This window comes from Harpegnathos saltator, unplaced genomic scaffold (assembly GCF_003227715.2).
Source record: "Harpegnathos saltator strain DR-91 unplaced genomic scaffold, Hsal_v8.6 scaffold174, whole genome shotgun sequence".
In the NCBI taxonomy this organism is placed as follows: Eukaryota; Metazoa; Arthropoda; class Insecta; order Hymenoptera; family Formicidae; genus Harpegnathos; species Harpegnathos saltator.
In genome coordinates, this window is record NW_020229955.1 from 736,797 (window position 1) to 747,500 (window position 10,704).

At 44.4% G+C, this 10,704-nt stretch overlaps 1 protein-coding gene across 1 annotated transcript; it reads left to right on the forward strand.

Moving 5' to 3' along the window:
* The first annotated feature begins 1,318 nt into the window (after window positions 1-1,318).
* LOC105189567 (48 related 3) lies at window positions 1,319-8,577 on the forward strand. Its single transcript, XM_011151771.3, has 4 exons — window positions 1,319-1,626; window positions 1,979-2,133; window positions 5,294-5,453; window positions 7,290-8,577. The coding sequence occupies exons 1-4, from the start codon at window positions 1,579-1,581 to the stop codon at window positions 7,440-7,442; spliced, it is 516 nt and encodes a 171-aa protein (XP_011150073.1). The 5' UTR covers window positions 1,319-1,578; the 3' UTR covers window positions 7,443-8,577.
* The last annotated feature ends 2,127 nt before the right edge of the window (window positions 8,578-10,704 follow it).

Genomic DNA, 10,704 nt, shown 5'->3' on the forward strand with positions numbered 1-10,704 from the left:
CATCGTTGCCCGCAATGGGGTCACGCCTTTGAGCGAATTCACGAGATTTCGTCACGGATCTTTACAGGCTGTCCCGACGCTTATTACGCAGATTCGTCGCGGGTAACCCTCGTATTGTTGCAACGGCAAAATGTTCCAACGTGAAGAACAGACGCGTACATCATATAAGTGTCGTAATGTCAGCAATATTACAGATCTCGACTAAATATTTTCACTTTGGAAGAAATTGAAGAGCGACCTCTAACGTCACCTGATGTCCGCTTTGATTTCACTTTCATTCTAAGCTTGGGTAAGAATAAAAATTCCCATCCCATTGTGTTGTTTTACATCGTTTCTGCTCTGCATTCTGTTCTACATTCGTTCACTATCGTTTCCAGTGAGATTTCACTCCGAGAAACTTGGAGCACTCTATTCTCTTCATTATAGAACTATAAAGTGATTATTACTCGAAAAATTATATTACGTAGAATGTCAGTGAAGCGCGAAAGAAATGAATTTTCCAACATTTATTCTCTCTCTCTCTCTCTCTCCGCTCTCATCAACTATTTAATATTTCATAAATTCTAATTTCAATCGTGGTAATCATTATCGCGATTTCTTCTAGTAAGGCATTATCTGAACAAGCTATATTTATAATGTTTAGTCAGGCAAAGTTCCAACAGCAAAAATATTTCTTGACTATATCTAAAGTATATTAGGTTCTACAGTTTTTTGTTTCTCGTGAAAATAATATTAAAACGAACAAAGTCATTAAATTTCAGACAGACACAACAGAAGTGTGAATTTCATTCTGTATGTAAGAGAAGTGGCGGGTGGCGTTATAGGATCCTGCTTGCATAAGGATTAATATCAGCACTAACGTTGTTGCTTTGCCTTTTAGAGCATGATGATCATATGAAGATTTGATTGATACCAATGCGAGTGATGTTTTGATCACTGTTGTATCTCGTTATTGTCATTACTTTTATCTACGAATTCTTCAAGTTCTTTGAACATCAATCAGCTCCGAGAAAAATATCCTCGATAGCTTGAGCTGCAAGTGTCATTGCATCATCATCATCGTTGCCAGGTCGAAGCCGGACCAGGTCGTATCGCACCGTCGTATCCGAGTCCATCTTCCATCTTCCTGGTCGATATCAGAGATCAGTTTTCTCTCTCCCCCTCCCCCCTCTCTCTCTCTCTCTCTCTCTCTCTCTCACTCTCATCAACTCAGCAACTCGATGTGGGCCGTATCCGAGCAAGCGCCGCCCAACGAGGTAACATTGGGACTAGAGGATCCAATGTCGCGACGGCGTCGGGACGCAGGCGTCGAGCAACCGCGGCGAGCGAGCTGCTGGTAAAGCCGAGGGGTGGTCACCCCCAACCCCGATTCAGCCCGGCTCGCCGCGAAATTTCGGAAGATGCGTGCCATCGGCGGACCGTCCGATCCGTCAGAAGAACGAGGCGCTCGGGCCCCGACGGGAACGTCGCAGGACGTCGTCCAAGTGCGCGCGCGGACAGCCACTTTTTTTTAATTTTTTTCCACCCTCTCGAGTGAAGCCTGCTGGTGCACCTGCTGGATAGGACAGGAAGCGGGATATGAGCTACACCGAACCGCTGTGGGAGATCAATGGGAATCAAGCACCAGTGAGTTCGCGCTCGGGGTGCTGGACCGACTAAAGCCGGCCGACTCGAGTCGTTGATTATCTTATTTCACCTGTCGGACACAGAGACTAGAAGACAATCCGAGAAATCGGCTCAGATACGTTCGATCGGCATCGAAAGATTTATGACGAAAGCGACGTTCTTTTGAGCAGATTCCAATTTAGAGATCACAAATGTTCAACATTGGCAACGAGGCATCTTTTGTTTCATCAGGCGGCTTTTAGATCTCTTTTCTCTTTTTTTTTTTTTTTTTTTTTTCCGTTTGGTCACTCAGGCCATTCGCGTCAATCACATCGAGCGATGATCCTCAGATGACGATGTCTGTTGGCGACAGGTAATCGCGGCGGAGATGTCGCAGTACGTCGGCGGTGAGATCGGCAGCTACCCGATGTGGGACGGTTCCGTTTTGTACCAGGCACAGCCGCCTACTCATCCGCACGTGAACGAGCACGGATTGTATCGGCAACCCTGCGCGTTGTTGCACCAGAGGTAAAATTGCAAACACGACGAAAGAGTCTTTCGAAACCGCAGAGTAAAGTTCCCCGACCGGAGTAATAACGTAACGAACGCGAGAGGTTCTTCCTTTCTGTCGAACTGTTCCGGCAGTTTGGATCATACTCGAAGAAGTGGGAAAGCTTTCGATACACCTTGCAAAAAGCGCGAGCAAACATGAAATATGCATAAGATATCTTCCCGGAAAGATTGTATCGTCAACCTTGCGCGTTGTTGCACCAGAGGTAAAATTGCAAACACGACGAAGGAGTTTTTCAAAACCGCGAAGTAAAGTTCCCCGATCGGAATAATAACATAACGAACGCGAGAGGTTCTTCCTCTCTATCGAACTGTTACGGCAGTTTGGATCATACTCGAAGAAGTGGGAAAGCTTTCGATACACCTTGCAAAAAGCGCGAGCAAACATGAAATATGCATAAGATATCTTCCCGGAAAGACTGTATCGTCAACCTTGCGCGTTGTTGCACCAGAGGTAAAATTGCAAACACGACGAAGGAGTCTTTCGAAACCGCGAAGTAAAGTTTCCTAATCGGAGTAACAACGCGAGAGGTTCTCTTCCTTTTAGTCGAACTCTTACGGCAGTTTGGATCATACCCGAAGAATGGGAAAGCTTTCGTTATACCTTGCAAAAAGCGCGAACAAACATGAAATATGTTTAAGATATCTTCCCGGGAAGATTATATCGGCAACCTTGCGCGTTGTTGCACCGGAAGTAAAATTGCAAACACGACGAAGGAGTTTTTCAAAACCGCGAAGTAAAGTTCCCCGATCGGAATAATAACATAACGAACGCGAGAGGTTCTTCCTCTCTATCGAACTGTTACGGCAGTTTGGATCATACTCGAAGAAGTGGGAAAGCTTTCGATACACCTTGCAAAAAGCGCGAACAAACATGAAATATGCATAAGATATCTTCCCGGAAAGACTGTATCGTCAACCTTGCGCGTTGTTGCACCGGAGGTAAAATTGCAGTCTTTCGAAACCGCGAAGTAAAGTTCCCCGATCGGAGTAACAACGCGAGAGGTTCTCTTCCTTTCTGTCGAACTCTTACGGCAGTTTGGATCATACCCGAAGAATGGGAAAGCTTTCGTTATACCTTGCAAAAAGCGCGAACAAACATGAAATATGTTTAAGATATCTTCCCGGGAAGATTATATCGGCAACCTTGCGCGTTGTTGCACCGGAAGTAAAATTGCAAACACGACGAAGGAGTTTTTCAAAACCGCGAAGTAAAGTTCCCCGATCGGAATAATAACATAACGAACGCGAGAGGTTCTTCCTCTCTATCGAACTGTTACGGCAGTTTGGATCATACTCGAAGAATGGGAAAGCTTTGTTTATACCTTGCAAAAAGCGCGAGCAAACATGAAATATGCATAAGATATCTTCCCGGAAAGATTGTATCGTCAACCTTGCGCGTTGTTGCACCAGAGGTAAAATTGCAAACACGACGAAGGAGTCTTTCGAAACCGCGAAGTAAAGTTTCCTAATCGGAGTAACAACGCGAGAGGTTCTCTTCCTTTTAGTCGAACTCTTACGGCAGTTTGGATCATACCCGAAGAATGGGAAAGCTTTCGTTATACCTTGCAGAAAGCGCGAACAAACATGAAATATGTTTAAGATATCTTCCCGGGAAGATTATATCGGCAACCTTGCGCGTTGTTGCACCGGAGGTAAAATTGCAAACACGACGAAAGAGTCTTTCGAAACCGCGAAGTAAAGTTTCCTAATCGGAGTAACAACGCGAGAGGTTCTCTTCCTTTTAGTCGAACTCTTACGGCAGTTTGGATCATACCCGAAGAATGGGAAAGCTTTCGTTATACCTTGCAAAAAGCGCGAACAAACATGAAATATGTTTAAGATATCTTCCCGGGAAGATTATATCGGCAACCTTGCGCGTTGTTGCACCGGAGGTAAAATTGCAAACACGACGAAGGAGTCTTTCGAAACTGCGAAGTAAAGTTTCCTAATCGGAGTAACAACGCGAGAGGTTCTTCCTTTCTGTCGAACTCTTACGGCAGTTTGGATCATACTCGAAGGATGGGAAAGCTTTCGTTATACCTTGCAAAAAGCGCGAACAAACATGAAATATGTTTAAGATATCTTCCCGGGAAGATTATATCGGCAACCTTGCGCGTTGTTGCACCGGAGGTAAAATTGCAAACACGACGAAGGAGTCTTTCGAAACTGCGAAGTAAAGTTTCCTAATCGGAGTAACAACGCGAGAGGTTCTTCCTTTCTGTCGAACTCTTACGGCAGTTTGGATCATACTCGAAGGATGGGAAAGCTTTCGTTATACCTTGCAAAAAGCGCGAACAAACATGAAATATGTTTAAGATATATTCCCGGGAAGATTATATCGTCAACCTTGCGCGTTGTTGCACCGGAGGTAAAATTGCAAACACGACGAAGGAGTCTTTCGAAACCGCGAAGTAAAGTTTCCTAATCGGAGTAACAACGCGAGAGGTTCTCTTCCTTTCTGTCGAACTCTTACGGCAGTTTGGATCATACCCGAAGAATGGGAAAGCTTTCGTTATACCTTGCAAAAAGCGCGAACAAACATGAAATATGTTTAAGATGTCTTCCCGGAAAGATTATATCGGCAACCTTGCGCGTTGTTGCACCGGAGGTAAAATTGCAAACACGACGAAGGAGTCTTTCGAAACCGCGAAGTAAAGTTTCCTAATCGGAGTAACAACGCGAGAGGTTCTCTTCCTTTCTGTCGAACTCTTACGGCAGGTTGGATCATACCCGAAGAATGGGAAAGCTTTCGTTATACCTTGCAAAAAGCGCGAACAAACATGAAATATGTTTAAGATATCTTCCCGGGAAGATTATATCGGCAACCTTGCGCGTTGTTGCACCGGAGGTAAAATTGCAAACACGATGAACGAGTCTTTCGAAACCGCGAAGTAAAGTTCAATGGGAGCAACGCGACGAAGACGCGCAAGAAGTTCTTCCTTTCTGTCCAACTGTTACGGCAGTTTGCCGTAAAGCATGAACGAACGTGAAATATATTTAAGATATCTTCACAGAAACACACTCAGTAATTCGCTTCTTCGGCTGAAGCCGCGATAAATTAAGCGGTTATTATAACAACGACGAATGAACATGAACCGAGAATTGGAACTTTCAGTCGTTACACGCCGAACGGTCGCTCGCCGAACCTGCCGTCGTCGACGACGAAGAAGCCGAGGCGTCGAGTGGCGACGGTGTCCCAGAGGAGAGCCGCGAATATCCGGGAGAGGCGCAGGATGTTCAATCTGAACGAAGCCTTCGATAAACTGCGCAGAAAGGTAGGTAAATCTCGTCTATCGGCGAAGAAGAAGAATATTTTCCGCGCGATATAGAAATGGATTAGAGAGCGAAAACTTCCCTGACGATTGACTCAACCAATCTTAGTAGCACACTTTATTGGCGTTACATTGGTGTTACATTAGCTACGTTGACATAAATTGGGGTTACATTAGCCCAATGTTATCCCAATAGGCAATATTGGTTAGACATCAAATTACAAGATATCGCCAATATTGCACAGCATTGTTATACCAATATTGACTTACATTGAGGTTACATTGGCCCAATGTATCCCAATATGCAGCCAATATTGGTTAGACATCAAATTACAAGATATCGCTGATATTGCACAGCATTGTTATACCAATATTGACTTACATTGAGGTTACATTGGCCCAATGTATCCCAATATGCAGGCAATATTGGTTAGACATCAAATTACAAGATATCGCTGATATTGCTTAGCACTGTTATACCACATATTGACTTACATTGAGGTTACATTGGCCCAATGTATCCCAATATGCAGGCAATATTGGTTAGACATCAAATTACAAGATATCGCTGATATTGCATAGCACTGTTATACCACATATTGACTTACATTGAGGTTACATTGGCCCGATGTATCCCAATATGCAGGCAATATTGGTTAGACATCAAATTACAAGATATCGCTGATATTGCATAGCACTGTTATACCACATATTGACTTACATTGAGGTTACATTGGCCCAATGTATCCCAATATGCAGGCAATATTGGTTAGACATTAAATTATAATATATATTGCCAATATTACATAGCATTGTTATACCACATATTGACTTACATTGAGGTTACATTGGCCCGATGTATCCCAATATACAGGCAATATTGGTTAGACATCAAATTACAAGATATCGCCAATATTGCACAGCATTGTTATACCAATATTGACTTACATTGAGGTTACATTGGCCCAATATATCCCAATATGCAGCCAATATTGGTTAGACATCAAATTACAAGATATCGCTGATATTGCATAGCACTGTTATACCACATATTGACTTACATTGAGGTTACATTGGCCCGATGTATCCCAATATACAGGCAATATTGGTTAGACATCAAATTACAAGATATCGCTGATATTGCATAGCACTGTTATACCACATATTGACTTACATTGAGGTTACATTGGCCCGATGTATCCCAATATGCAGGCAATATTGGTTAGACATAAAATTACAAGATATCGCCGATATTGCATAGCATTGTTATACCAATATTGACTTATATTGGCCAATATTGGGGGCCCAATTTGTAGCCAATATTGGCCCGACAATATGTGCTACTAGGGAAGATACGATAAATGAACGTACGAAATTATGAACTTACTACTATAAGATTATAGTAGTAAGTGTGTGTGCGCGCGAGTACGGTAAATAAATATAAGTGTTACGAGTATAATTTACTTGAATGCAATTCGAGTTGTACATATCTCTGATCACTTTGCCTCATTGCTTCTCTCTATCGGCCGCATGAGCCATTTCTCAAATACAATTAATTATACTTTACACGCGACTCAATGAGAAAGGTTAGTATCATCGGTGACTGTCGCAGCATTCAAATATCCCTGGAATTATTCGGGAATTAATGTTGCCCACAAGGAAAAGGGAAAATGTGAAAAATATCATTTCTTCTCTTCAGGTCCGACAAAATAAAATTTTTCGGCTTTCCCCTCGGGACGTGTTTCAGTTGTATCGAGAGGATCAAATTCTGTCGATCTGAACTTCTGTTTCTGCATTATGTGACTAAATACCAATGATGCGATGATGTTTCATGTTCAGGTGCCCACGTTTGCTTACGAGAAGCGGCTGTCGAGAATTGAGACGCTGCGCTTGGCAATCACGTACATCGCTTTCATGGGCGAGTTGCTTGGCATTGAGCCGGGCAGCCCGAAACAGGAGTACATACCGCGAGAGTACTACCTGCCGAATTAAATCTCCCTCTTCTACGTTCTCTTCAACTACGACGAGTCAAGCGACGCCGAGGCTCGACGTGGACGCGCGACTAGATCGCACGTGCTGTCTTCTTCAACGGAATGGGCACGCCTTGTCAGTCACGTTTCCGATCCGGCGAAACTGATGATCAATAAAAGTCTTCCATTATTGATTAGTATCGTTAGTGGTTAAGTGACGAAGCGCAATTTTTAACGCATGTTCGTATGTGATACTCGTTCTTCCGTAACGCTACTGGATCCTCCCATCGAGCGCGGTCGTAGATCCTTTCGCTACTGCCCATCTCTTCGCATTTTTCGGAAATTAAAGCTGCCCCGCGAGGAAAAGGGGAAATGTAAAAATATAATTCTCTTCAGACGCGATGATAACATTTCTCGGCTCTTCCCTATTTCGGTCGTATCGAAAGGATCGAAAATCTGTCGATCTGATCTTCTAGTCGTGCATTACGTGACCAACGATCTCACAACGCTTCATCATCGCGCTTATGGCGGATCTTTTGCGATTAGAGAAGCCGACTATGCCGACAATTATTAAGCGACAATATCAGATTAAACTTCTCTGTCTTCCACTATTCGTAATGTATTGTATACCGTAAAATGACGCTGGAACGATATTTGCAGCGGAGTAACAAAATCGTCATCTTGAACTTTTGCGTGGGGCAAATTAATCCGCGGAAGCGTGTAATATGTCGTAAGTTAACTTTTCCCGATGTCGAGCGAAACTCATTCGTCTTTCGTTGGTCGCAAAGTCACCCTCGCAGTGTGACACAGAAAAGTTGTGTCTTACTCTGCCGCAAATATTCTTCGATTTTGACAAAAGTGATGGCCGAATGTTGCCGATTATTGCGTGGAAATAAATTGGGTGTAGTGTAAAAATAAGTTACAATAAAGTTTAATAATAATAATAATAATAATACCACCCGACAATTATCTCGCAGCGACAACCGTAAAAACGGCAAGAAGAATTTCAAGTAACAATTATCAAAGCTTCCTTCCTTCACGGAAACATCAGAGCAAGCAAATGAGAGGAATGCTTGGTGAAGTTTTTTCGATCGATGAGGCACACAAAGAATCGATTGTAAAAATCTTCATAAGTTAATTCACCCACCTTTATGCATACACAGAAATATAATTTATACATATATTTATACATATATGTCCGAGATTTATTGAAAAGGAAAAATTATGAAGATTGATCAGATCAAACTGAGAAGAAAAGTAAAGTATCATTTTGCAAAAATCGCAATAGTTATTAAGTTGTTAATGATCGAAGATGATTACATTCAGAGGTTCTTCTAATTGATAATTTAAAAATTTGCGTACTTATTCGTAAAATGGTAAAGGACTCTTTTGTTCAGAATAATCAAATCTACAATTATATGACTGCCATTGCTTGCCTGACGACAAGATTCAGGATTCAAAATTCAATATATTATAATTATATCGCTACTCAAACTTTCAAGGTGTTAATTAAAAAAGCCTCTAGATGTGGTTGTTTTCAATCATTAATAACTTAATAGCTGCTGCGATTTTTGCAAAATGACACTTGACGTTTCTTCTCAGTTTCATCCGATTAATCTTCACAATTTTTCGTTTCCAAAAGACCCCCTGATGACATGACACCCTGTATGTAATATTTCATTACTTCCCTTCAAGATCGAGCTCGCCAATTTTCTACCGAATGCGTGAGTGAGTGTCAAAGTCTATTTTAACCGCGGCGTGCGATCAACGTTCGCGCGATGGAAAATCCTGCACGTGCATCTACTGATAACAACTGCACATGTCGCGTTGTATTATCACTGGAGATCGCGCCTGACGTTATCAGCGTAGCTGTAGAGGAGCAGCCGAAGGTTCGCTCTCCTCGCGAGCGAGATAACCGTCCGGCTTACTCGACGTCGGTACAGCGAACGTTGTATATCGATTTTGTGTTCCTCTCACGTATCAGCACCCTCCTTATCGACCCCAAGCGTCGAGAGCCCGCAGGACGAGCCGCGCGAAAAAGCAGCGAGGACAACGCTATAGGACGTGTGGCTGCTACAAGGGGTTGACCGGGGAACCTACCGGGGAACCGGTAGCCACCCAAGAAGGCGGCCTCCTTTCTCTGCAGGCCGCCGAGCCGGCCATTTAACAGGACCTCTCTTCCCATCCTTTTTTCTCGATTCTTGCTTTTTCTCAACTTTTTCTTTTTATTCGCTCAAGGTTGCATCGCCGCGACTGCTGCTCTCGGCCGAACGAGGAGAGAAGCTGAAGGATAGAGCAGGAGAGGGAAGCCGCGCAGAGAGAGAGAGAGAGAGAGAGAGAGAGAGAGAGAGAGAGAGAGAGAGGGAGAGGACGTATTTTAGCTCTCGGACGATGTGGGTGAGCTTGTTAGGCTGACGTCTCAATTTTAACGTTCTCGATTCGGGCGACTCCGGGGAGAAGCCGACCTGACACGTAGAGAATGGCCAGAGAGAAAGAGAGATTGAGGGTGGGTAAGCGCGCGCGAACATCGGCCACACGCATGCATTCGCCTTTCGCGCGTGTGTACGTGGTAGTCCCTAGAGTGTCTACCTTGTGCTTGCGTTGCGTACACGAGTGTGTACACGCGTATATATTTACGTACCTATCTACGTAGGTACGACGCAACGTACGTACATCTTAGATACCACGTTCGGAATAAAGACAAGAGACATCGGAAGACGAGAAGATAAAGTACAAGCAAGAGAGACCAGAACCCGGCGGAGGATAGCGCGGAGTAAAAGGGCTGGCTGGCTGGCTCTCTCTCTCTCTCTCTCTCTCTCTCTCTCTCTCTCTCTCTCTCTCTCTCTCTCTCTCTGCCTCTTGGTTTCTCGGGCGGACGGGCGAGCGGGGGAGGGAGAAAGACAACAGCGGTGGCGTCGAGGGTGAACCTCGGGGGAAAAGAAGAAACGAAGATAGGAGCCTTGGCTCATAATAGGTGGAGAGGCCGGCGCCTCTCGTAGCATCACCACGTGGCATGCGGCCAACTACTGTCTCCTGATCAATATGCTTACGGCTACCTCGCCTCTCTTTCTATCTCTTTCCTCTCGGCGTCTCCCTTTTGCGCCTCTTTCCGGCGAGCGGATCAGGCGTCCGGAGCCGCGACGCGACGCGACGCGACGCGACGCGACGCGACGCGATGCGACGCGACGCGACGCGACGCGATGCGATGCGATGCGATGTGATGTGATACGCGATGCGAGAAGGGATGCGACGCCGAGGAGAAGGCGCGTCAACGCGTTGCGATT

What these genes read in the sequence shown, in the direction of transcription:
- LOC105189567 (XM_011151771.3), top strand. Translation starts at nt 1,579, where the DNA reads ATGAGCTACACCGAACCGCTGTGGGAGATCAATGGGAATCAAGCACCA. An exon ending in TGCGCGTTGTTGCACCAGAG is followed by an intron (nt 2,134 to 5,293) that starts GTAAAATTGCAA and finishes TGGAACTTTCAG; the next exon opens with TCGTTACACGCCGAACGGTC. An exon ending in TCGATAAACTGCGCAGAAAG is followed by an intron (nt 5,454 to 7,289) that starts GTAGGTAAATCT and finishes TTTCATGTTCAG; the next exon opens with GTGCCCACGTTTGCTTACGA.